The following is a 27,663-nucleotide window of genomic DNA, read 5'->3' on the forward strand; positions in this document are numbered from 1 at the left end:
ACAGAGCGAAGATAAAGGAGCTGAGGCAGGCATACCATAAGGCGAGGGAGACAAACCATCGCTCCGGTAATGCACCTAAGATCTGCCGGTTCTATAAGGAGCTGGACGCTATCCTCGGTGGTGACCCCACCTCCATTGCCAAGACTCCACCTCCTTGTGGCGGCGGAAGGAGGGCCTAACCTGGAGGATGAAATTATTGATAAAGAGGTGGAGTTAGATGAGGATGTGCAGCTCCCAGTGGGGTCACCCGGTGGGGCAGGCAGCCAGGAACTGTTCTCCACTCCAGAGGTGTCTAGCCAGTCTCAGCAGTTGCTCTCTGGTGAGCAAGAAGCAGGAGATGAGACTCCTGGTAAGTGGGTATGGCTTGTGTAATGGAGAGGTGGGTTCAGGGCATAGAAATGTGGGAGGCTGGCTGTGTTTCTGTGAGATGGACATTTCCCTGTGTAGCTAATCTGTACAGCGGAACAGGGTGTTGATGCACGCCAAGATCTCATGGGAATCCTGAAGAGAGATCTCCAGGAAAGTTTCCTGGAGGTACTCGGTAATCTTCTGCTGAAGGTTCCATGGCAGAGCAGCTTTGTTCCTTTCCCCATTGTAGGAAACTTTCCTGCGCCATTCGGCAATCACTTGTGCAGGGACCAAAGCAGCACACAGGCGAGCAGCATAGGGAGCAGGGCAGAAGCCACAAGCATGGAGTAGATGTACCCTTGTTTCCCTGCTTACCCTTAGCAGTGAGATATCTGCTAGAATGACCCCGCCTGCGGAAAACTGTGGGAGAATTTTATAATTTGTTCCCTAGTATGCTGCACCATGACCCTTGCAAAGAGTGTGTGCTCTTTTCTCCATGTGGACCGCCCCCCACCAACACTCAAAATACTTTGGGTGTTCGCAGAGATGTGTGCCTGGCTACCGTCAGTGAGAAAGTGATGGCAATGCTGCAAAAGGTATATTTAACAGAAATGTTTCAATTCTGTGTGTGAATTTAACAATCCCGCTTCTGTGCATTGTCCCCTGTGCTTCACCAGATGTGGCCTTCAGGAACATCCCACGCACCCCGGCCGAGAGTCTCCTCCAGATAAGAAAGCGCTCAAAATGCAGCAAAGAAGACATGTTCCGGGAGGTCCTGCAGTGCTCCAATGCAGAAAAAAGGGAATGAAAAGAATGCTGTGAAGCCGAAGGGCAGGACAGAAAAGAGAATCATCCCCCCCGCTCCGCTTGCACATTCCTTTCCACCTTCCAGGACTTCTTGGTTTCTCCTTTACTCCACCCCCTCAGACAACTTTCACAATGATAGCTGGACCTACACACAGCTGTGAAAGTCTGTTCTTCCCTGGTTCCTCCTTTCCTGCCAAGCATCTGTGTGTTTGTGTGTGCTGTTTCTTGTGCAATAAAAGCAAACTTTGATAATGGTAAATCATCTTTAATTTTTTGCTACAAGGTGGGATTGCAGGCACTGCCAATAGATGCACAGGCATTTTGATCACTTTATTACAGGAATATAAGGCTCCAAATGTCACCATTGCCCCTTAGGAAAACTACATGGCATGTAACATTGAAGCAACTCAGACAGAGATATATGTTACTGGTGGTCATTGTCAAAGTGCTGCCTCAAAGCCTCCCTGATTCGAATAGCTCCCCTCTGGGCTCCTCTGACAGCCCTGGTATCTGGCTGCTCAAAATGAGTTGCCAAGCGGTCTGCCTCAGCACTCCACCCCTGAGCAAACCTTTCACCCTTAGCTTCACAGAGATTATGCAACATACAGCATGTGGCTATGACCATAGGAATATTATCCTCAGTGAGGTCCAACCTGCCATGATGGCATCGCCAGCCCGCCTTTAATCTGCCAAAGGCACATTCAATTGTCATCCGGCACCTACTGAGCCTGTTGTTGAACTGCTCCTTACTGCTGTCGAGGTGTCCCGTGAAAGGTTTCATGAGCCACAGCTGTAAGGGGTACACAGAGTCCACCAGGATCACTATGGGCATTTCAACACACCCCACTCTAATCTTCTGGTTAGGAAAGAAAGTCCCCGCTTGCAGCTTTCTGTACAGGCTGGTGTTTCTGAAGATGTGTGCACCATGCACCTTCCCAGACCACTCCACATTGATGTCAGTGAAACGCCCATGGTGATCCACAAGCACTTGTAACACCGTGGAGAAGTACCCCTTCCTATTAATGTACTCTGTCGCCAGGTGGTCTGGTGCCAAAATTGGTATACGTGTGCCATCTATCGCCCCTCCACAGTTAGGGAACCCCATTTCTGCAAAGCTGTCTACTATTTCACACACATTTCCCAGAGTCACGGTCCTTCGTAGCAGGATGCGATTTATTGCTCTGCACACTTGCATTAACACAGCCCCAACGGTCAACTTCCCCACTCCAAATTTATTCATGACCGACTGGTAGCAGTCTGGAGTTGCCAGCTTCCACACAGCAATTGTCACACGCTTCTCTACCAAGAGGGCAGCTCTCATTCTGGTGTCCTTGAGCCGCAGGTCTGGGACGAGCGCTGCGCACAGTTCCAGGAAGGTGGCTTTCTGCATCTGAAAATTCTGTAGCCACTGCTCGTCATCCCACACCTGCATGACGATGCGATCCTACCATTCAGTGCTTTTTTTACAAGCTCAAAAGCGACGGTCTATCCTATGCACCTGCTCAGTGAATGCTAAAAGCAATCTAAAGTTGCTCCTATCCGTATCACGCAGAATATAAGGCACCTGTGAGTCTTCCTCAGTTAGAAACTTCCCGATTAACTGCACTGACATCCGCAATGTCTTCATGACAGTTAACAGAGTATAGGAGAGCAGTGCGGGATCCATCCCTTCTCACAAAGATGCTAGGGTGCACAGCAAAGAAGGGCCGTTGAAAAAACACAAAATAGTCAGAAGCCCATGGAGTGCCGGGACAGAAAGCAATACATCATGGGACATTTAACACTGTCCCAACATGCGCCATGATCCGCTCCGTCGTTCCACAATACCCAGCAACAGAAGGACTGTGGGATAGGTACCCACAGTGCATTGCTCATACTGTCGATGATGGTACCCCCCACTGTGGACATGATCTTGCGACAGAGGAAGCAAGTGTGAACATGAAATTGTGATTTTTATTATGTCAACATCACTTTTGTTGACACAAATTGGTAGTGTAAACATGGCCCAAAAGAGTAAAACAGCAGCCTCTAATGTAAGTATGGTATAAGACCCTGAAAAAGCGAGGGAGAGATCTTTAGCTAGCACTAGACCCAAAGAGGCTTGGGGCTATAAGCAAAGAAACTATTTGTTTTCTGGTTCCTCCTGCCTTCAGGGACACAGGACCTTGTACATTCCTTGTTAATAAACAAGACTGCATTAAAGATATACCAGACTCTTTCATCAATTTCTACCCCCAACCGGAACATCCCCAGCGCCTCAAACTTTTACTAGCTGTTTGGGTCAAAAAGGGGTAGTAGTATTTTGTGGGGGTATTGTGGGTGCTGAATGAGACATGGTGGATGTAAGAGAGGAGGACTCCGCCAGCAAACTAAGGTTTACCAGCTGAGGGATATATGACATCCCACATATAAATCGATTTAAGCAGCCTTGGTACAGATGCAAGGACAAGCCTGAGAGAAGTACCACCATCTGAGTACTCTAAAGAAGACAAGGCCTTGGACTAGACAGACAGGGAAGAATTTACACTGGAAGAGAGTAAAGGGCCACTAGCATCCTCTTCTCTCTCAAAGATCTCTGCTGCAATGGGGCCTGATGCCATAAGACCTTTTATGTACCTTGCCTTTCTTTGGGAGAGAGTCCTCTGATTTTTTTGAACTTCATACAAACATTTATGTAATTAATTGCATGCAGAATAATAAGAAATGGTGCAGAGTTTATAAACAATTACCAACTGCTACCTTATAAACCATCTACTACCACAACTGAGTAATACACAAAAAATGTTAAAAACAAGAACACATTAAGCGTATTTACCGATTCACCCACTCCTCTATTAGAAAACAGGTATCCATATCCAGATGTATCATGCTCCCAGTCCATGTAGGGTAAAATGTCTAAATGTTCTGGAGCCATAGGAATGTTTGGAAGACCAGCATGCTGAACTTCATTAGCATCCTAAATTAAAATTAAAATTAAATTTAATTAAATTTAAAAAAGCAGCAGCTTTAAAACAAATACAAGGAAGTTCTTCTTCACACAGCGCACAGTCAACTTGTGTAACTCCTTACCTGAGGAGGTTGTGAAGGTTAGGACTATAACAGCATTTAAAAGAGAACTGGATAAATTCATGGTGGTTAAGTCCATTAATGGCTATTAGCCAGGATGGGTAAGGAATGGTGTCCCTAGTCTCTGTTTGTCAGAGGATGGAGATGGATGGCAGGAGAGAGATCACTTGATCATTGCCTGTTGGTCCACTCCCTCTGGGGCACCTGGCATTGGCCACTGTCGGTAGACAGGATACTGGGCTAGATGGACCTTTGGTCTGACCCGGTACGGCCGTTCTTATGTAAAATGCAACAGAATTACAAACTAGAGAACTGTCTTCAATTTTATTGTAATCCTTAAAAGTGATGCTTGTTATGCCAGAGATTCCCTGTCTATCAGACAATGTAAGGTTGAGAGTCAAATGCTGGGTGAAATTTGCGAGGAAATATAGAGAGGAGGTGTATTCAGTATATGAAAGATGCTCGGTATACACAAACACACAGTAAATGTAACTTTAGAATGCCTGACTGCATTAAGGGTTGTTGTATCATAACACACTATTGGTAGTAAACGGACTGGCACACTACACTGGCAATGCACCTCCATGTATTTTGAGAAACCTCTTCAGTATTTTATGTAACTTCAGTTCAGAAATTACCCTCTCACTTGCTTTCAAGCAAGCAGATCAATCAGACAGTTTAAAATTTTGGATGTCAGCTGTTACTCATTTGTCTCTTCCCCATCACAACTTCCTTATACAAGTTAATGGTTGAGAGCAACCCAGCACACCAATATGTTGTAGATTACCACAGTTTATGGTGGTAATCTCTATGTAATTTGGAGAGGTAAAGCCACGATCAGTTATGGTTCAGTTAATTGAGTGACAGTGTAGAAGCATCTCACTGGCACAATCGGTGCAGCTGACTCTGACAGCTTCCAGTGCTGACAACTCCCTTGGCCAACCCTCCTCAGTTCCCCAGGTCGGAATCCCCTCTTTCCCCATGGCCTCTACAGCAATGTCCTGTTCAGATTCCCCCTACAAATGCTCCCCAGCCATGGTACCACCCTTCCATAAGCCCCTGCTCTATGCTGTAGTCTCTCAGCTAGCGGAGACAGCAATCTCTGTCCCCCACAATGCAAGAATACTTCCTCCTCCACCAGCAAACATGTCTATCCCCATCTCCAGTAATCCCCCCACTCTGGCTGAGCCACTACTGAAATGGAGATTCAGTTGTGGATCAAGAGCTGATTCTCCTGCTCGCATAAGCCACCGGATGCTTGTCAGAGTGAACTATCAACAGCCACCTGGGTCTGCCAGCAGGACAGGAGTGACCAGTCCCCCTCCTCACACTCCCTCAGCTACCAGCTCCACACTGCCACCTATGGTTTGTTAGAACAAACATATCAGCTTATGATCCACAGAGGGGTCACCAGCTAGTTGAGTACTGGAGATGGGGGAGAGAACATTAAATCAGGTTGGTGATCCATAGCTGAGGCTCAGTGAAGGACAGTTACCACCTGTTCCATAACTGGCGTTCTTCGAGATGTGTTGCTCAGGTGTATTCCACTATAGGTGTGCATGCTCGCCACGTGCACCGGTGCCGGAAGTTTTTCCCTTAGCAGTACCCGTAGAGGGGGAGCACCGCTGCGACCCCTGGAGTTGCGCCTCTATATCGCGCCATAAAGGGGGCTGCGTGCTCCCCCCACCCTAAGTTCCTTCTTGCCAGACAACTCCGACAGAGGGGAAGGAGGGCGGGATGTGGAATACACCTGAGCAACACATCTCGAAGAACGCCAGTTATGGAACAGGTAACTGTCCTTTCTTCTTCGAGTGATTACTCATGTGTTTTCCACTATAGGTGACTCCAAGCTATACCTGATGGAGGTGGGTAGGAGTTTTAAGTGTTAAGTTTTTTTGTTTTTTTTTTAGGGGTTACCCGGGCGGAGCACCGCCCTACCAAACCCTGCGTCATCCCGTGTTTGGGAGACGATCGCATAATGCGATGAGAAGGTGTGGACAGAGGACCATGTAGCAGCCCTACATATGTCCTGAATAGAGACGTGAGCCACATAGGCAGCTGACGAGGCCTGAGCTCTCGTCGAATGAGCCTTCACTATAGGAGGCGGGGGAACCCCTGCCAGGTCGTAACAGGTGCGAATGCACGAGGTGATCCAGCGGTAGATCCGCTGGGTGGAGACCGGTCGCCCCCTCATGCGCTCGGCCGATGCAATAAACAGCTGGGGGGGACTTTCTAAATGGCCTGGTTCTATCTAGGTAAAAAGCCAGAGCTCTACGCACATCTAACATGTGCAGGCGTCGTTCCTCATTGGAGGAATGGGGCTTAGGACAGAGGACCGGGAGGAAAATATCCTAATCCATGTGAAAAGCCGAGACTACCTTCGGCAAAAAGACGGGGGGAGGGCGAAGCTGAACTTTGTCCTTATGGAAGACCGTAAACGGTGGTTCAGAGGTCAGGGCCCTGAGCTCGTAGACCCGGCGGGCTGAGGTGATAGCCACTAAGAACGCCACTTTCCACGACAAGTGGGACCACGAACATGTGGCTAAGGGCTCGAAAGGAGGCCCTGTGAGGCGGGAGAGCACTAGGTTCAGGTCCCAGAGCGGGACTGGGCGTCTAGCGTAAGGGAATGCCGGATCTAACCCTTTTAGAAACCGGGACGTCATGTGATGTGAAAACACCGACAGGCCCTGCACCGGGGGGTGGAAAGCCGAAATGGCCGCCAGGTACACCCTGATAGAGGAGGGCGCCAGCCCTTGGGTCCTAAGGGACAGGAGGTAATAGAGGACAAGCTGGATAGATGCGGAAAAGGGAGAGGAACCTCTATCCCTCGCCCACATAGAGAACCGATACCATTTGGCCAGGTAGGTTCGACGTGTGGAGGGTTTCCTACTTTCCAGCAGGACCCGTCGCACATCCTCAGAACATCTCCCTTCCTCCTCATTCAACCACGGAGCAGCCACACTGTCAAGTGGAGCGGGACCAGGTTGGGATGGAGGAGATTACCTTCCTCCTGGGAGAGGAGGTCCGGGCGAAGCGGCAGCTTGCGAGGGAGGGCCGCTAAGAGTTGCAGTAGGGTCCCGTACCAATGTTGACGGGCCCAGTCCGGGGCTATAAGGATGACCCGCGCCCCGTCTGACTTCACCTTCTGTAGGACCCTGCCTATCAGGGGGAAGGGCAGGAAGGCGTACAACAGGGGCCCCGATCATGGGAGCAGGAACGCGTCCGAGATCGCACCCTCGCCCTCTCCCGCCCTGGAGCAGAACCGGGGACACAGTCGATTCTCGGCGGTGGTGAACAGGTCTACCTGGGGAGTGCCCCACTGTAGGAAGCTCCATCCGGCCACCTCCCTGTGCAGGGACCACTTGTGCTGTTGGGAGAACACCCTGCTCAGGCGGTCCGCGAGCGTGTTGCTCTTGCCGGGCAGGTAGAAGGCCCTCAGGAGGATGTCGTGGGCTATACAGAACTCCCACAGGAGCAGGGCTTCCTGGCATAAGGCCTGGGAACGCGTGCCCCCTTGTCTGTTGACATAATACGTCGCGGTCATATTGTCCGTGAGGACTCTGACCACCTTCCCCTCTATGTGCTGGCAGAAGGCCACGCTTGTCAGGCGCACGGCCCTGAGCTCCCTGACATTTATGTGCAGGGTCAGTTCCTCGGGAGACCACATACCCTGGGCCCTGAAGCCCCCGACGTGGGCTTCCCAGCCCAGATCCAAGGCATCCGACACTAGATCTAGTGAGGGAGGGGGCTCTCGGAAGGGGATACCCCGAAACATGTTGCTCGGGAGGGACCACCAGTGCAGGTCTGCTACCACCGTTGGCGGTACCATAACGACCTTGTCCAGGCCGTCCCTGGCCTGGGAGTACCGGGAGGCCAGCCACAGCTGAAGGGGCCTCATCCTGAGCCTGGCATGTCGCACCACAGAGGTGCATGCTGCCATATGGCCTAGGATTTGAAGGCACACCCGTGCCATAGTTACCGGAAAGGCCGTGACCGAGGCAATGAGAGCTTTGAGCGTCTTGAATCTGTCCTGTGGGAGGGAGGCCGTGGCCACCCTGGAGTCTAACAGCGCTCCTATGAAGTTTATGCGCTGAACCGGTACTAATTTGGATTTCTCCTCGTTTACCACTAGGCCTAGAGCTGCGCAGGTGTTTAGCAGGAAGTTCATCTGCTCCTGCACCTGAGACCGAAACTTGCCCTTGAGCACCCAGTCGTCGAGGTAGGGGAAGATCTGCAGCCCTTTCCTCCTGAGGTGGGCTGCCACCACCGCCATACACTTTGTAAAGACCCTGGGGGCAGTAGACAGGCCAAAGGGAAGGACCGTAAACTGGTAGTGGTCCTGGCCCACCAGGAAACGAAGGAAGCGCCTGTGACCCTCGAAAATGTGGATGTGAAAGTACACATCCTGGAGGTCCAGAGCCGTAAACCAATCCCCCGGGTCTAGGGATGGAATAATAGTGGCCAGGGACACCATGCGGAATTTGCAACAAACCAGGAACTGGTTGAGATTCCGCAGATCGAGGATGGGCCGAAGCCCGCCCTTCACCTTCGGGATGAGGAAATACCTGGAGTAAAATCCCTTGCCCTGGAATTCCCGAGGTACCCTCTCCACAGCTCCCAGGGAGAGGAGGCGCTCTACCTCCTGGCTGAGGAGGAGGGCATGCTCCGGGTCCCCGGCCGGCTCCCGGGACGGAGGATGGTGGGGAGGGAGCGAAAGGAACTGCAACCTGTACCCTTGGGAGATGGTGTTGAGAACCCATTGGTCTGACATTATACGGGACCATTGCAGGCGGAAGGCCGATAAACGGTTGGTAAAACTCAACTTTATTAACTGGGGGGGGGGGGGGGGGGGGCGTTTACACTGGCAACAGGCCCGGTGACCCCCCGCAACGAGTCAAAAACGCTGTTTCCCTGGCCTCTTGGCCTTCGAGGGCCCAGGTCGTGGGGCCGAACGGGATTGGCGTTGGGACCGATGCCTCTGCTCTCTCTGCCTCTTAGGCGGGGGCTCGTATCTGCCCCGTGCCGGGGGAGCCGAGGGCTGCGGTCTGGGCTTGTCCTTGGCAGGCGGGACATACAGACCGAGTGTCTGCAGGGTGGTGCGGGAGTCCTTCATCCTGTGCAGACGGGTGTCTGTCTGGTCTGCAGATAATGCTTTGCCATCAAATGGCAGGTCCTGCATTATAGACTGGGACTCCACCGACAGCCCCGAGAGGGAAAGCCACAATGCCCGCCTCATGGAGACAGCCGTGGCCATCGAACGAGCCGCCGTGTCAGCTGAGTCTGAGGCGGCCTGAAGAGCTGCTTTAGCTACTGTTGTACCTTCGTCAAGCAGCGCTTTGAACTCTTTTCTGTTCTGCTCTTGGAGGGAGGGTTCAAACTTTGGCAAAGAGCCCCACAAGTTAAAGTCAAAGCGACTCAGGAGAGCTTGGTGGTTTGCCACCACGAGTTGGAAACTGGCTGAGGAATAAACCTTTTTGCCAAACGTGTCCAGTCTCCTGGCCTCCTTATCCTTTGGGGTCAGTGCGGGCTGCCCGCGCCGCTCACGGTGGTTGACCGACTCCACCACCGAGTTTGGAGTGGGGTGGGTGTAAAGATACTCGTGCCCTTTCGTGGGCACGAAGTATTTATGTTCCGCCTTCTTAGAGATAGGCGGGAGGGAGGCTGGGGTCTGCCATAGGCCCGTGGAGATGTTTGCCACTCCCTGGAGAAGTGGCAGTGCCACAAGGCCCGGTGCAGAGGAGGAGAGGACATTAAAAAGATTGTCCGATGGTTCCTCCATCTCCTCCGCCTGCAGGTGTAGGTTGGCGGCTACACGTCGGAGGAGCTCCTGGTGCGCCTTGAAATCCTCTTGAGAAGGAGGAGGCGGTGCCGCTATGGACTCATCTGGTGCCTGCAGGGCGACCGGGATGGTTCTGAGAGCATCGGGCGGTGCCGGTATGCCACAGTCCGCATCAGGGTCTGGTTGCGGTGCTGTCGGCGCGGCACTGGAGGACTGCCCTCGGTGCCGAGACGGGGACGCAGAGCGGGCTTGGGATGCCCCAGCCACAGAACGGGGTCCCGGCGGTGCGGGCGCCTGGGGCCACGGTGCCCACTGGCACCACTGTCCTTGCCAGGGTGCCCCTTGCCACTGCGCCGCCTGGGGTCCCACCAGGGTTATCTGTTCCTGGGGAACGGTGCGGGCTGGAGAGGGGCGGCTGGGGGCCGAGGCAGAGGTGGCCGAGGATCGCATGGTGCCGTGGGAGCGGCTCAAGAGGTGCCGTCCACGCCGGCTCCTGCCACGGGATTTCGACCTCGACGACGAATAGGAGTAGACGTCGGAGGGCGTATCCCTGGACTCCCTTTGGTGGCTCCGGGCGCGGCGTCGTGGTGCCTGGATGCACTCCGAACGTGGCGATCATCGTGGTATGATCGGCGGTGCTGTCGGCGTTGAGATGCGCTCTCACTCGACGCGGAGTGTCGACGCTTCCCATGTCGGTGCCTGCTGCCTCTGCGGGTCGAGGACGACTCAGGCGATTCACTCCCAGGCGACCCCGACAATGGAGTGGAGGTATGTCTGGGGCTACGGGAGGGCCCGGCAGATCGGAAGGAGGTCTCCACAACCGACATAGCCGGTGAGGGCTGGGAGCCCAACGGTGGTTTCCCTCGGGACCGGGGCCTCACCTCGGACGGCCCGCTCGGTACCGGCATGGCGAGGATGTCGCGCGCCGCCTGGGCTGCCTCCGGCGTGGAGGGAACCCGTATCAGCGTGGAGGTCCGCGCGGAAGGGGACGGACTACTCCGCTCCGCACGAGTCGGAGGTCTGGGCCCCGGCGGGGATCGTGGGCTGGCCAACTCAGGTCCGGCCTCACCCCTGTCCTTCTCACGGCGTCGCTGGGATTTGCCCTGCTTCTTGGCCGGGGAGTGGTGCCGACTGGTGGACGGGGCTTTGCTCCGCACCGATGACGTGGTACCCGGGGCCGGGTCGGGTCGGCACGCCGGTGCCGGGGCCAATGCCGATTCCATAAGGAGGGCCCAGAGACTAATCTTGCGCTCGCATTTAGTCCGGGGCTTAAACGATTTGCAAATTTTGCACTTCTCACTTATGTGAGATTCGCCCAGACAGCGAAGACACTCGGAGTGCGGATCGCTTCTGGGCATGGAATCGCGACAGGAGTCGCACGACTTGAAGCCTGGGGCACGGGGCATGCCCCGAGCCAGGCTACCAACTAAAGAAGCTATCTATCGATGAACAAGTACCACTAAGGCTAGAAGCACTGCAGCCAAGGCTGGAGCACAAAGTTCCGACTACCTTCACTGGCGGCAAGAAGGAACTGAGGGTGGGGGGAGCACGCAGCCCCCTTTATGGCGCGATATAGAGGCGCCACTCCAGGGGTCGCAGCGGTGCTCCCCCTCTATGGGTACTGCTAAGGGAAAAACTTCCGGCACCGGTGCACGTGGCGAGCACACACACCTATAGTGGAATACACATGAGCAATCATTCGAAGAAGGAAAATTAGTTTGCTTTAAAAAAAACAACAAAACAAACAAACAAACAAAAAAAACTCACAGCAGTACCACGGTAAGTGTTTGAATTTCATGGGCTATGCAGGGCTGCTGATCCCCGCTGACCCCTCAAATACCTGCTCATTTTCCGAACAGCGGATCCTGGTGTCAGCTCCTTGCCAGCCAGGCAGAGCCAGCACTGCAGCGTCTCTCTTCGGCCTGCTAGAGGCTGCTGTTGGTAGGACCATGCCTTCTAATCTCTGTGCACTGTCAGGGATATCCCCTGTCCCCACCAGCTGGCCAGACAGGAAAGCAGCAGTGGTGGCCTGGGGAAATACAACTTAGATGAAGCTACTATTAGGTGCATAACTGGTTGGAAAACCGTTCCCAGAGAGTCGTTATCAGTGGTTCACAGTCAAGCTGGAAGGGCATATCGAATGGGGTCCCAGAGGGATCAATCCTGGGTCTGGTTCTGTTCAATATCTTCATCAATGATTTAGATAATGGCATAGAGAATACACTTATGAAGTTTGTGGAGGATACCAAACTGAGAGAGGTTGCTAGTGCTTTGGAGCATAGCATTAAAATTCATAATGATCTGGATAAACTGGAGAAATGGTCTGAAGTAAATAGAATGAAATTCAATAAGGGCAAATGCAAAGTACTCCACTTAGGAAGGACAATCAGTTACAAAATGGGAAATGACTGCCTAGGAAGGAGTATTACGGAAAGGGATCTGGGGGGGGTCACAGTGGATCGCAAACTAAATATGAGTCAATAGTGTAACACTGTTGCAAAAAAAGCAAACATCATTCTGGGATGTATTAGCAGGAGTGTTGTAAGCAAGAAGTAAATCTTCTGCTCTACTCCGTGCTGATTAGGCCTCAACTGGTGTATTGTGTCCAGATCCGAGCGCCACATTTCAGGAAAGATGTGGACAAATTGGAGAAAGTCCAGAGAAAAGCAACAAAAATGATTGAAGGTCAAGAAGGGGAAGAATGAAAGAAATTGGGTTTGTTTAGTCTGGAGAAGAGAAGACTGAGTGGGGGACACGATAACAGTTTTCAAGTACATAAAAGGTTGTTACAAGGAGGATGGAGAAAAACTGTTCTCATTAACCTCTGAGGATAGGACAAGAAGCAATGGGCTTAAATTGCAGCATGGGGGCGGTTTAGATTGGACATTAGGAAAAACTTCCTAACTGTCATGGTGGTTAAGCACTGGAATAAATTGCCTAGGGAGGTTGTGGAATCTCCATCATTGGAGGCTTTTAAGAGCAGGTTAGACAAACATCTGTCAGGGATGGTCTAGATAATACCTAGTCCTGCCTTAAGTGCAGGGAATGGGACTAAAAGACCTCTCGAGACCCCTTCCAGTCCTACGATTCTATGAAACTGAGCACAGGCCCCAATCCCTGCCCCGGGCCTGCCAGCCAGTGCCACATGGTGAGACATCCCACCCCCAGGACAATGCCCTCCCCCTCTCCTCCCCATGAGCAGCCAAATGAGCCCAATTCCATGATTTTTCCAACAGTCTCCCTGCTGTAGGAAAAATCATGGTATTGGGCTAATTTCACAATTTCCATGTAATCCATGAAATTATGATTTACACAGGACCTTATCCAGAGTGGGATCTTGGGTGAGGACGTGTACAGCAGGGTGGAAGGGAAGGTATTGTTATAGGCTTAGTTAAAACATCTTTGAAATTAGATGTGAATGCACCCTTACAATTAACATGACTGTCAGGATAAGTTAAGCACGACCTCCTCACCTAAAACAAAAGGGGTTGTGAATCCATCCAGGAGTACTGGACTGAGTAGTGAATGGGGTTTGGGCAAGGAGTGTATGTATGTTCCCTGGGCGGGTTCACAACTGCTTTTGTCTTGGGTGGGCAGGGGCTCCTGCTTAACATATCCTGCCAGTTACGTTAATTGTGGGGTGCATTCACACCCAATCCCAAAGAGGCAAACAGCAAGAGAGCGAAGCAGCAGCCTGAAAGACCCTGGAAAAAACTAGGGAAAGAGATCTTTAGCTAGCATTAGACCCAAGGAGGCTTGGGGCTACAAGCAAAGAAACTGTTTTTTGTTTCCTGGTTCCTCTTACCTTCGGGGACCCAGGACGTTGTACATTCCTTGTTAATAAGCAAGATCAGTATTTTTTGATGCAGCGTCTTTCATCAATTTCTACCCCCAACTGGAATATCTCCAGGGCCTCAAATTTTGACTAGCTGCTTGGGTCAAAAAGGGGTATGTAGTGCGGTGACGGTCGTCCCTCCCCATCTGGGTCGGAGTGAAGCTACACCACCTCATTATGTCACTGGGATCACTGCTTAACATCAGGGGAATTAGCAAATCGGGTGCTAATGCCCCAACCCTCTCGGTGGGGCAGCGCACCAAACAGTATGTGGGCTCTGGCCCTCGGGCTGGGCAGAGCACTACACAGATTGTTACCTCAGCTCTGGCAGACAGAAGACAAACGCAGGTCTTTTTGCCTATGGTGGGGAGGATGCCACTCCTGGGTGGGGTTGGCACAAGGGGGTAGGGGAACCCAGGCCCTCCCTACTCCACAGGTTCCCAGTCCCGGGCTGTAAGTGGCAGAATGTTCTGTCACTGGGTCAATGGGGATCCGCCCGAAACACACTGAACTGGATTCAGGCAACCAAGCTATACTCTAGTGTCCCTGGGCCACTTCCTACTACCTCTTAGTACCTTGGCTCTGTAGGTGTCATCCGTCTCTCCGAAGTAGCTAGCCGTCAGCAGCTCCTCCCTGGATTCGGTCTCCTCTGGGGTCAGGGCACCGCCTGGTTCGGCAGCAGAGTAAGAGGCCTGCAGCGAGCAAGATACGTCTGTCTCCTTCCCTGGCTCGGTGCCAGCTGAGCTGAAGGTTCTGCCTTTTGTACTTCCCATCCTGTCTCTCAACTCCCAGTGAGAAGGGCGAACCCGGCCTGACTCCACCCACCCGGGCACAGAAAGTGGTTCCTCCCCTCTGGATCGGAGGGAGGCCACACCGCCTCACTACAGGATAACAGTATTTTGTGGGGGTATTGTGGGTGCTGAATGAGGCATGGTGGATGTAAGAGAGGAGGACTCCGCCAGCAAAGTAAGGAGGTTTACCAGCTGAGGGATATGTGACATCCCATACCTAAATTGATTTAAGGAGCCTTGGTATGGATGCAAGGACAAGTCTGACCCTGATTCAGGGTGGCTACGCTGGACAGTTCGTGGTACTTCAATAAGTGCAATACAACTGACAGAAGTACCACCATCTAAGTATTCTAATAAAATAAAATTTTAAAAAAAAATCCAGAATAATAAGAAATGGTGCAGACTTTATAAACAATTACCAACTGCTACCTTATAAACCATCTACTACCACAACTGGGTAATACACAACAAATGTTAAAAACAAGAACACATTAAGCATATTTACCAATTCACATCTGCCGAATCCCACTCCTCTATTAGAAAACAGGTATCCATGTCCAGATGTATCATGCTCCCAGTCCATGTAGGGTAAAAAGTCTATATCTTCCTCAGCTATAAGTTCAAGAATGTTTGGAAGACCAGCATGCTGAATTTCATTAACATCCTAAATTAAAACGCAACAGAATTACAAACTAGAGAACTGTCTTTAATTTTATTGTAATCCTTAAAAGTGATGCTTGTTATGCCAGAGATTCCCTGTCTATCAGACAATGTAAGGTTGAGAGTCAAATGCCATGACCTGCTTTATTATACTTATATATGGGAAAGATATTTTCCAACATATTTGAACCATTATGCTTTTTAGCATGTTATCTGATTTTATAGTGCCAAGTTTATACTGTTTAAGTTTAACTGTTGTTTATGATATTTCACAGTAATCAGAGAGCCTGAGTAGAATGGCACTTTGTTTATAAAATTTGTATTATATAAAGATAATTACTAGGAGGTAATGACAGAGATGATTACATTGTCTGAAAATCAGAGACAAGAACTGCCCGAAGAGTGAAAGCTCTGACTAGTCTCTTGCTAGGGAGGTAGTGACCAAGTGCAGAGCAGATAGTACAGAGAGTGCCGCACAGAGCTTAACAGTAAATCTTTGGCTGATTAAGGAGCCGTATTTACAAGAAAGGGACAATAATTCCACCAATAACTATTATACAGGATTGCTGGGATATTATACATGCGATGACATCTATCAAATGTGTAAGTTATATTCTTAAAAGGCACAAACAAAACAATATTTATTTCTATGAACAAAATCTGTGCCAGCCTATTTTTAGTTTGAAATGCAGTACAAGTGTAATTGTCCAAAATATGGACATGTCTCCTGTTCCTTAAGTTATCCCAACTTACTCAATGCCCTCCATGACAGTCAGAGAATTATACCGTAATAGGGAATTGATTATTTTCCTTTAGTATACTTATAATCCTAAATAAATAATAATAAATAATAAATAATTAATAACGATCAGTATTACTTATATTATAATAGTTCCTAATGTGCTAGATGCTGTACAGACATATGGGAAGACACAGTCCTTGCTGCCCGCAACCCAAACAGTTTCTTTCAATTACAGTTGCAGCAATACATGGTAAGAGTATTGTTCTACTAGATTTAAAAGTTCTTTCTGGACCAGAGATAGTGACTTTATAGGAGTTGTGCCTACAGATATAGTCCAAAAGTCAGAACACTTGCACAGTTCTGAACTTTGCCACATACATACACAGATACAAAGAGAAAAATGCAGTTTCTAAATCATTAAAAAAGCAAGTATCTTCAAAATAAACATAGAGATTGTGCCTCTCTGTTGGTTCACTTTCAAACATCCAGTCTGGGTAGTGGGTAGGACAGACACAGACTTTGTTTGGATGCCTAGGTGCTCCAACAACGTATGATATAAAAGAAGCTTCATAAAGAAAGTAACATATCATTCAAAAAGGACCAAAGAACACAAGCTTTTGCAAAAATAATAATTTTAGTTCTTCTGTAAAATAACTAAAATTGTTCACTGTGATAATATTAAACAATATGTGCTTTAATTCTTACAAGATTACAGTAATTGTTTTTCTTTTCAGTTATTTTCTGTTTTTTTAGAGACATATAGACTGTAATGGGATATTTTAATGGAAACACATACCCTTTTTTCTACTGCCACAAAGCTTGTAAACTGGGTTATGATGGAGTTCTCCAGGCTGAGGTTAATAATCAGGACTTTCAAAGTATGTTTCTTCATCTAGGTTGTTATATAATAACAAAATATGTTTAAAAACAAAACATACAGGTGAAAACAATATTAGCTAAAATAAGTGTCAATGTCAAAACTGAATATACACAATATGTTCTTATGCACTATGGATATAAGTAAACTAGCTCAGCTTGCAGCTATTTCTAAGCAGTGCTTATGTGGTTATGTTTGTGTACCCAATTTCCTGCTTCCTGTTTAGAAGTGTTTTGAAGGGAAAGGGGCTAATCCTAACCCTCTCAGCTACTTGCAGATTTATCCACTTGTGCTGGGGGAGAGGAAACTGGAAATGGTAATTCTTAAAGAAAAACTGCACTGGAATGGTCTTGCCACCAGTCACTCAGGGCTCCATTGGGCTTCCAGCTCCTTCCAGTGCAAGCATATGACTCCTTATCAGATCCTAGATCAATGACAGTCATTACTGAAACCTAAAGGGCAGCATGTCAGCAGCACAACTAAAGCAAAATACCTTGCACCTATGGGACACAATTTGAGTCAAGTCAGGATTGAAAATGCTCAAGCCTGTTCAGGACTCAGAAACATCCTGTACACAGACATACAATATACTGAGACCTCTCTGAAAACAACAAACAATCTTGTTCTCCAGAATCTCAGCTTTCATTGAATGAAAATAAAGTAAGCCTCTAGCTGTTATGGCTGTGAAGAAAATCTCAGAAATGTGAACTGAGTGTAACGGGTGTGGAGATTTCTGTTGGTATGCAGAGCATGGACCAGTAGCTCTGAAACGTGTGACTGGCCCCCCATGCACTCATTTTAGTGAGGTGTTACCTCAAATGCCCAATGACGATAATTTAAATGTCAACAATGTTAACTATTTGTAAGAAAGCAGTATGGGGGTGCCACAGATTTGCAAAATTTACTATCTGTGAATTAACTGTCTCACTTTGGTGCCTCAAGAGGATGGCATTTGGAAGGTACCATCACTTATTTATTCCCCCCAATCAACCCCAATTTGCCGAAGAGCACATGGGCATAATCAAGTCCCAGTGAGGGGGAGACAAGCTCAAGGAGACTAGTAGAGCTCTGAAAACATGCACCATCATATTTTAAACATCTGGACAATTTACTGTGATGCAGCATTACACCCAACTCACATGGATGGAGCTTATTTTGTAGGCAGAGCTGTGAAAAGTACCACTACTATATTTTCCCTCAGTCTAACCCCAAAGCTTGGGACCCACTCCTGCAAACTTTTCTTACATCAGGGTCCTACTGGCTTCTAGAACTCTGACTTCTAGTGGGACTACTCAGGTGAATAAAGTTTGCAGGATAAGACCCTCACAGATACAAGCAAGTAAAGGTTTACAGGATTATGCCCTCATGTCTATAAACATATGTGAAACTGAATGTTGAAAAATTGGAAGGTGTTCAGAAAAGAGCTACAAGAATGATTTAAGATGTGGAAAACATGCCTTCTAGTGAGACACTTAAGAAGTTCAATCTATTTGGTTTATCCAACAGAAGGTTAAGAAGTGACTTGATCACAGTCTACAAGTACCTACATGAGGTAAAGATTTCTGACAGTAGACAACTCTTTAACAGAAACTAAGTGGAACAACTTATCTAGGGATGTGATGGGTTCACCATCACCTGAAGGTTTTCAATCAAGACTCTCTCTCTTTCTAAAAGATATTCTATAGCTCAAACAGGGCTGGCTCCAGCTTTTTTGCCGCCCCAAGCGGCGGGGGAAAAAAAAAAAAAGCCGGCAATTCGGCGGCCGGTCCTTCCCTCCGAGAGGGACTGAGGGACCCACAGCTGAAGACCCGGACGTGCTGCCCCTTTCCACGGGCCGCCCCAAGCACCAGCTTGCTGCGCTGGTGCCCGGAGCCGGCCCTGAGCTCAAACAGAAGTGATGGGCTTGATGCAGAAGTTACTGGGCATGTTTTTTTGGCTTGTGTTATCCAGGACATCAGACTAGATGATCATAATGGTCCATTCTGGCCTTAAAATCTATGGAATTCATACTGCAACCTTCCAATTTCCACTCCCAAGTCAAAGATTCTCTCCACCTCTCCTTTTCCCATCCCCTTTTCACTGAACCCCTTTAACAGTTCTTGTTTTAAGCATAAACTGAGATAAAATAGTGGTTCCTAGTTCATATTCTTATCTTTAGAATGACAAACCTCATGTTCTGTTTCATTTTCATGAAGTATCCCATCTTCATAATCCCTAATGAGGGCTCTTGCTGTGAGTTTGTGGAGAAGCTACATTAAGGAAAAAAGACAAGTTCAAATGATCACCAATTTAAAACCCTGTATTTAAAAATCTCCATTTTATGTATTAGGTTTTATGATTTTTAAAGTCTTCTGATCAATGAGGATCCAGTTTCAGGATAACTGACATCTAAAGTTACATTTTACTGAGTGTTAAAAGTTTCAAGGGAGTATTTTCCATAGAGGAGCATTACAGCCCACACCTTGTTTGAAATAATTTTGTATTTTTATGATTAGTGCTCACTTTTTTAACTTTTAAAAATCATCATACCTTTATACCATCAATAATTCCTGCTCTGGGGGACAGTGAACTATGCAAACTGGTGATGTAATTTGTTTCAACTGCACCACTCCAGCCAAGAGGAGGAAAATAATCTGTACATCTGTAATATGTTAAAGCCAACAGGGAGTGGGAGTACTGAAGACGGTTAAACCCAGCCCAGTAAGGACATGGAGCAATGGGTCATCCAATCATCTCCTTAGGTCCATTTAAAAAAAAAAAACACATTGACTGACTCTGAAGGGGACCCCTGGTGAGTCCTTTTTGGCCAGATGTTGGTAGCCACAACAAAGGGATCTTTCTGGATAAAGGGGAAAGGAAAAAATGGCGGGAATTCTCCGATTCTATGTGAGGCATAGAAAAATAACACTCATCTTCTAAATTTGGCCCAGATTTTCATAAGGCAGCTTCTCCTTTTGCAATCACAATTTGCACCTGTCAAAATTGCATTTGTCCTTTCTGCACCTTTGATTAGTCGTGGGGTCAAAAGAAGGAGTATGATTTGTAGAGGTACAAACTACAAACCTGACCCATGAAGAGGAATACTGATCTGAAGCCCAGATGAGAATTTGAACCTCTCAGGACAGTAGTTTAAAGAGTACCTGACTCATTAGGATAAGGGAGTACCTCCCCCATTCGCACCAACCCAGTTTGTCTGTATAAGAGCTTGGAAATTTACTGAAATAGCTTCCAAAGTGCATTAAGCTAAACAGCAAAAACGCACTCTCATTCCAGAATAAAAACGCTCGCACATGAATTTACATCAAAGTAACAATTTAAAAATAATTATTAATGAATAATTATTCTGGAATAGTTATTTTGGTGAATTTCCAGGAGTAGACAAGCTCTGAAAAGTAAATAAATGCCTTTTAGCCATTTTCCTCTTTTCAGTTTAGAAAGTTATTTAGGACTGCTGCCGTGCTTTCCCATAGGGAGTGGATTTGAAGTTTCTTCAACATCAACTGAAACAGTCACAGCCTTTGTTCACATTGGATACTGCTGCCTTTTAGGATCCCTCCTCTCTCAGGGCATGTCTACACTACAGATTTAAGTTGACCTTTGTTAGGTTGACTTACAGCCACCTCAGTAATTACTGCAGTGACTGATGTCCACAGTACTCATCTGTCGGTGGTGCGCATCCTCACCAGGAGCACTTCCACAGACTGAAGAGGGGTAGTGTGGGGGGCTGAGATCCAGGACTCTCAGCTCTGCGCAGCTCACCGCCAGGACCAGCTCGGCTTCTTGCCTCCCAACTGGGAGCTGAGGCCAGCTGCCAACCGGGTTCTCAGCTTCTCGCCTCCCCACTGGGAGCGGGGGCCAGCCACCTGGGCTTCTCACCTCCCTGAGCTTTTTCGTCAATTTCACGGTTCCAGCATGGAGCCCTGAAATTGCCAACAGCCAATGTAAGTAAAGAGGTATCTACACAGACACTGCATTGCCCTAACTACACCCACATACGCCCTATGCCTCTTGTGGATGTGGAGTTAGTATATCGGTGTAGTAGGGCACTTACATCGGCGGGACAAAGCTTTAGTGTGTATACTGACATAATTAGGTCATAACTAGCTGCCTTACATCGACTAACTATGTAGTGTAGATCAGCTCTCAGTTCTTTTAGAATTTTTCCAAAAAGCAATGGCTTAAGTATTGAAAGAGAATGCTGCTGCATCATCCCCAGCAGAGGTCAGCTAACATCACCTCAGCAACAGAAACTACAGAGGTAGACCCAACAAATTCCTAAAATGAGAAGAACCACCTTCCTCCCAGGTAAGTTTATATTTTACAAATCAGTCTGGGCCAGCAAGCATGTAGGATATGTGCTCACTTACCCCACATAGGTCAGCTGCCTTTTTAAAAGCTTCCTTCAAATGAGGCTGAGGTTCTTTATTAAAACAGTAGAAGCAAAAATGCTGAAAACAAGGGTATGTGCTATTTTAAAACAACATATATATGGTATGTATAAATAACATTAGCCTAACTCACTGTTCCTGTTGTCTTCTGTAATTCAGTGGTTGATACCATTGCTTGCAATTCTTGGTCATTGATTAGTGCATTTAAGGTGGCCTGAAAGAAATAAGAAAAGTATTCCTCTCATTTTCCCTATCATTCTGTGCTATCAGCACTTCTGCAGTGATGCTCAGTTTCCAGAAATGCAAATAGAATTGGAGTTGTGAGTAATGAGATGCATATCTTTAAAAACATGTTCCCTGGTATCATTCATTACCTGAGTACAACGTGGGATAAATCCATAGACAAGAAGTCTTTCATTGTTAAACAAAGACTGTATTTGAGCAGGAGCCTGCAATGGCTCTGGTGCATTTGAGTCAAACTGTTGCCATTTAATAGAGACAGAACTGCATCCTGGAGAAAATATTCTGGATGTCTGGCTTTCTATCTGTGTAAAAAGATGCAAATGAGTTAAATACGTTACTCTAATAGGAAAAATATCACAAGAAGGAGTTTTCTTGTCATGGCACCTCCCCGAGAGATACAGGTCTGTCTCATCTTACGCAGGGGTTCCGTTCCGCGGTTAGCGCGTAAAGCAAAAACCACGTATAGCCAAAATTCCATTGAGTTCAATGGCGGGCAAAATCACCCACACTACAGGTATAGTATTAAAATTGTTGTTTTTCTCTTTTTTGTTTTTGCCGACCGCGTAAAGTTGAAATCGCGCATGTTAAATGCGCGTAAGATGCGACAGACCTGTAGTAGCTAGGATGACGGAAGTATTCTTCTGTTGACCTAGCTGTGTCTACACCAGGGGTTTAGGTTGGCATAACTGCACTGCTCAGGGGCACGGATTCTTCATAAGAACATAAGAGTGGCCATACTGGGTCAGACCAAGGGTCCATCTAGCCCAGTATCCTGTCTTCCAACAGTGGCCAATGCCAGGTGCCCAAGAGGGAATGAACAGAACATGTAATCATCAAGTGATTCATCCCCTGTTGTCCATTCCCAGCTTCTGGGAAACAAAAAGACTAGGGACACCATCCCTGCCCATCCTGGCTAATAGCCATCGATGGACCTATCTTTCATGAACTTACCTAGTTCTTTTTTGAACCCTGTTATAGCATTGGTCTTCATAACATCCTTTGACAAAGAATTCCACAGGCTGACTGTGCATTGTGTGAAGAAATACTTCCTTTTGTTTGTTTAAAACCTGCTGCCTATTAATTTCATTTGGTGAACCCCCAGTTCTTGTGTTATGAGAAGAAGTAAATAACACTTCCTTATTTACTTTCTCCACACCAGTCATGATTTTATAGACCTCTATCATATCGTCCCTTAGTCATCTCTTTTCCAAGCTGAAAAGTCCCAGTCTTATTAATCTCTCCTCATACGGAAGCCATTCCATACCCCTAATAATTTTTGTTGCCCATTTCTGAATCTTTTCCAATTCCAATATATCTTTTTTGAGATGGGGTGACCACATCTGCACGCAGTATTCAAGATGTGGGCATACCATGGATTTATATAGAGGCAATATGATATTTTCTGTCTTATTGTCTATCCCTTTCTTAATGATGCCCAACATTCTGTTAGCTTTTTTGACTGCCGCTGCACAGTGAGTGGATGTTTTCAGAGAATGACTCCAAGATCTCTTTCTTGAGTGGAAACAGCTAATTTAGACTCCATCATTTTATATGTATAGTTGGGATTATGTTTTCCAATGTGCATTACTTTGCATTTATCAACAATGAATTTCATCTGCCATTTTGTTGCCCAGTCACCCAGTTTTGAGAGATCTTTTTGTAGCTCTTTCCAGTCTGCCTGGGACTTAACTATCTTGAGTAGTTTTGTATCATCTGCAAATTCTGCCACCTCACTGTTTACCCCTTTTTCCAGATCATTTATGAATATGTTGAAATGGACGGGGCCCAGTACAGACTCCCGGGGGACACCACTATTTACCTCTCTCCATTCTGAGACCTGACCATTTATTCCTACCCTTTCTTTCCTATCTTTTAACCAGTTCCAATCCATTAGAGGACCTTCCCTCTTATCCAATGACAGCTTACTTTGATTAAGAGCCTTTGGTGAGGGACCTTGTCAAAGGCTTTCTGAAAATCTAAGTACGCTATATCCACTGGATCCCCCTTGTCCACATGCTTATTGACCCCCTCAAAGTATTCTAGTAGATTGGTGAGGCGTGATTTCCCTTTACAAAAACTATGTTGACTCTTCCCCAACAAATTATCTTCATCTGTGTGTCTGACAATTTTGTTCTTTACTATAGTTTCAACCAGTTTGTCCAGTACTGAAGTCAGGCTTACCGGCCTGTAATTGCCGGGATCACCTCTAGAACCCTTTTTAAAAATTGGCATCACATTAGCTATCCTCCAGTCATTTGGTACAGAGACTGATTTAAATGATAGGTTACAGACTATAGTTAGTAGTTCTGCAATTTCACATTTGAGTTCCTTCAGAACTCTTGGGTGAATACCATTTGGTCCTGGTGACTTATTACTGTTTAGTTTATCAATTTGTTCCAAAACCTCCTTTAATGACACCTCAATCTGGGACAATTCCTCAGATTTGTCACCTAAAAAGAATGGTTCAGGTTTGGGAATCTCCCTCACATCCTCAGCCGTGAAGACCAATGCATAGAATTCATTTAGTTTCTCCGTAATGGCCTTATCATCCTTCAGTGCTCCTTTAGCATCTCCATCGTCCAGTGGCCCCACTGGTTGTTTAGCAGGTTTCCTACTTCTGATGTACTTAAACAAAAAATTTGTATTACTTTTTGAGTCTTTGGCTAGCTGTTCTTCAAATTCTTTTTTGGCCTTCATACCCCTGCATGCTGTAGCTATGTCGACCTAAGTTTTAAGTGTAGACCAAGCCCTAATCAAGATGAGTACAACAGAATCTGACATTAAAATTAGAGAAATAAAATAAAATTCATGGAGTTTTTTCACTTTATTTTATTCTCTCAGTGTTGTAAAGAAGGAACAAAACTGAAACTTGGTTCTTATTCACACCAAATACCATCTCCTTTTCCCTCATAATGTAAATTATATTAAAAACAAGGAGAGACAGTAGTGAAAACTGACAAGTTTCTGGTTGAAAGAGAACACTGCTGCAGCTTTCCAGCAGAGGTTACTCAAAGAGTAGCAGCCAACATCGCCTCAGCATCATAAACTACTGAGATAGCCCCACCAAGTTCCTAAAATGAGAATGTGATGGGGGGGACCTACCCCATGCCAGCCCCGAAAGGGTTAACTGTGCTTTGCAGGCTGAGGAAGCCCCGCCCCTCCAACCTTGCTGGGCATGTTCAGCCTGGAGGCAGAGTATAAAAGGAAGCAGCCTGCCCAACTCAGTCTGGGCAGGCTGCTGAAGGGGGAGGACGCAGACTGCAGGCTCTCTCCAGGGAATTGCTACATGCCCCAACTATAGGGCTATGGCACGCACAGCTCCAGACAGACTCCAGGCTGTCTGACAAGCCCTGAGAAGAGACTGCGCTGGCAGGAGCTACGCCACTTGAGGACCCTAGAGACCTGTAGGAACCATGGAGCATCGCCGAGGGAGAAAGGGTAGAAAGCAGCCCAGGGGATTTAGACTTTTCTCCAGTGAGCAAAACGGGGAACCAGTCAAGATGTTTCGGGAGGATCCCTGCTGACTCAGTGGTGAGCACCTCCACCACCACCAGGGCCCCAGGCTGGGACTCGAAGGAGCAAGGAAGGCCTGAATCCCCATGCTCTGGGCACCACACACCGCAGCGAGCCAATAGGCCACATAGTACCCCAGAAGTGGGAGCCTTTATTGACTTTAGCCATTAGGCCGCACTGCCCTGAGTAGAAGGGCCGCCCTCATTGACTCTGGCCATTAGGTCATGCTGCCCTGAGTGGAAGGGCCACTTTATTGACTCTGGCCACTAGACTGTACTGCCACGTTTTATAGTCAGGGTCACGAACACAGGACCCAACTGGCTGCTATAAAGTTTTTTCCTTTCTTCTCACCATATGTGACCCGGCACATGGGATGGAGTGTACATACCCCGCGAGAGAGAAGTACCACTTTTCGCCCACATGAACTTATATTTTAAAAATCAGAGACGTCAAAGAGGAAGAGGGGTGGGAAGATATTTCAGAAGCTTCTCTTTTTTGTGAGGTCCCTGGTCTGAAACTGGTATGGTATCTGAAAGTTAGAGGGAGTTGCTTTTCATGTGGAGTCCAACGTCTCACTTAAGGGGGAACTGCTCTTTGAGACACAAAAGCCCCATTCCCCAATACAAAGCAGTTCTCCGTCTGTTAAAACACCAAGAGTACTCCTGTCTGAAACAGCAAGGCCTCCCAATCCCCAAAGATGCTCCTCCCAATTTGAAACTTTGAGGCTCCCAAAGAGTTCCACCCAAAGCAGCTGCCAATAGTGTAAAATTCAGAAAAAATATATTCAGGATTGATAAAACTTACCTTTTTTAGCCAGTTATACTTCGATTTTGGATCAAAATATTCATATGCTCCAGCGCCATATTGAGACAAAGATCTCAGCATGTGATGATTTGCTGTGGAACTAAGCACATTTAAAAAAAATTTTTTTTGGGTTTTTAAGTAAAAACTGATCATCTGAAATTGATTCCAAACATTTAAATTTTTTTAATAGAGTAGCAAGTTCTCCAATCTCTCTAAATCCACCTCCTTCATTCACATCTACATTAAACAAAGCTCAGAACTGGCAAGATCCAACACATGCTCCATCCTGACAGAGGGTTGCCTATATTTATCACTATTCTAATGCTATCAAGAGTGAAAACCAACAAGAGCAGCAGCTTTTCCCATGTTCATCCCCAGTGCATATAGGTTTAAAACCCACATCCTAGCTCATATAGGTTTAAAACCCACATCCTAGCTCTGAAAATTCAGTAGTCAATTAGTGCAAATCACACACAGAGAAAAGCCAACTCATTGGTTTCCCACAGGAGGTAGTGAAATGAGGGATGAAGTACATGTTCGGAGAGTTTTAAGGAAAATGTATTCTTGAGTTTCTCCATAACAGATGTAAGATCTTTGAGGCAGGGGTTTTTCAAAGGGGCCTACATGAAATAGATGCCCTACTTCCATTGAAAGCCACTGGCATTTCATTTTGGACTGTCAAGCAATTCTTTCTGGAAATGGTTGATCTTAAATCAAGATTGTGGGGCCAAAATTGCTTAACAGACAAGAGTTTTACGTAATGCAGAATTTTGCATGATCTATTTATAAAGGATGGAAGCTATTGTAATTAAGTAATGTGAAGGGGAAGGGCAATGAATGTATAAAATAAAGAGACTGCCTAACAAAATGGATGACATGGAAGACAAGTCTCAAATAATCTGTAACTCTAAGTTGGGTGGCATTAGGGAAAAAAGAAAATAGGATTTGATAAACCCATTTTCTCAAGGACTTACTGCTAAAAAAATGCTACACCATTGACGGTGAAAATTAGCTGGAAAAAAAAATAAAAATGAAGGAATAAAATTGCATTTACCTCAAAAACAGGAAAAAATTCACAGGCCTGAGAGAAAGTGTGGCATGCACAATTTTAAAGTCTCTTTACAACTGTTGTTGCACTTTGCAATATTCTAAAAATTCTAACCTTTCATTTAAAAAAAAATCTATTTTCTTCAGCTGCTGATATACAACCATCACAATATAAAAAGATGCACTGCTTCTCTGTTAATTCAGCTTTGCAGAAAACTGTCTCTATCCAAACAACAGCATCAGGAAAGGTGTGAACTTATCTCTGTTATGTCTCATTCACCATTGTTACTTTAACTCAACCAGTGTAATATGTTAACAGTATACTTTGAGGTCTGGTCTATGCTTAAAAGCTACATCAGTATAAATACGTCAGGTGTCATTTTTTTACTGAAATAGTTATACCATAAGAGCCCTAGCATGGATTCAGTTATACCAGTATAAAGGTAACTTGTAATGTTATTGTTATTCCCTTACCCATATGGGAATAGCTATACCAGTGTAAAGTACTTTAATACCAATATAACTGCAGCCACACTAGGGGGGGTTGTACCAATAGTGTAAAAGTGGTATAACTTTCTAATGTAGACAAGCCCTGAAAAATCTACACTAGACTTTTGCAACATGTTAGTCAAAACATGTTAGCTGACATCTTTTAACACATCTTTAAATCCTACTCTAGACAAAGCCTAATTAGAACCAATTAAGTGCTTATTTTAGTAAGCAATGGTAATTTCTTTTTAAATCTTTATTTTAAAAAAAATCA

At 46.7% G+C, this 27,663-nt stretch overlaps 1 protein-coding gene across 1 annotated transcript in view; it reads right to left on the reverse strand.

Annotated features, from left to right (window-relative positions):
- The window catches only part of PARP4 (poly(ADP-ribose) polymerase family member 4), a 109,075-nt gene that overhangs the window by 17,384 nt on the left and 64,028 nt on the right, over positions 1–27,663 (reverse strand). Inside the window, exons 24-31 of the mRNA XM_065397604.1 lie at positions 25,854–25,953; positions 21,668–21,838; positions 21,427–21,507; positions 19,074–19,154; positions 16,825–16,920; positions 15,132–15,290; positions 14,411–14,527; positions 3,971–4,111 (exon numbers count right to left, since the gene is read on the reverse strand). Of these exons, the coding sequence (XP_065253676.1) occupies positions 3,971–4,111; positions 14,411–14,527; positions 15,132–15,290; positions 16,825–16,920; positions 19,074–19,154; positions 21,427–21,507; positions 21,668–21,838; positions 25,854–25,953 (946 nt within the window). The remainder of the gene's footprint in view (positions 1–3,970; positions 4,112–14,410; positions 14,528–15,131; positions 15,291–16,824; positions 16,921–19,073; positions 19,155–21,426; positions 21,508–21,667; positions 21,839–25,853; positions 25,954–27,663) is intronic.

Source organism: Emys orbicularis, chromosome 1, assembly GCF_028017835.1.
Source record: "Emys orbicularis isolate rEmyOrb1 chromosome 1, rEmyOrb1.hap1, whole genome shotgun sequence".
Taxonomy (NCBI): domain Eukaryota; kingdom Metazoa; phylum Chordata; order Testudines; family Emydidae; genus Emys; species Emys orbicularis.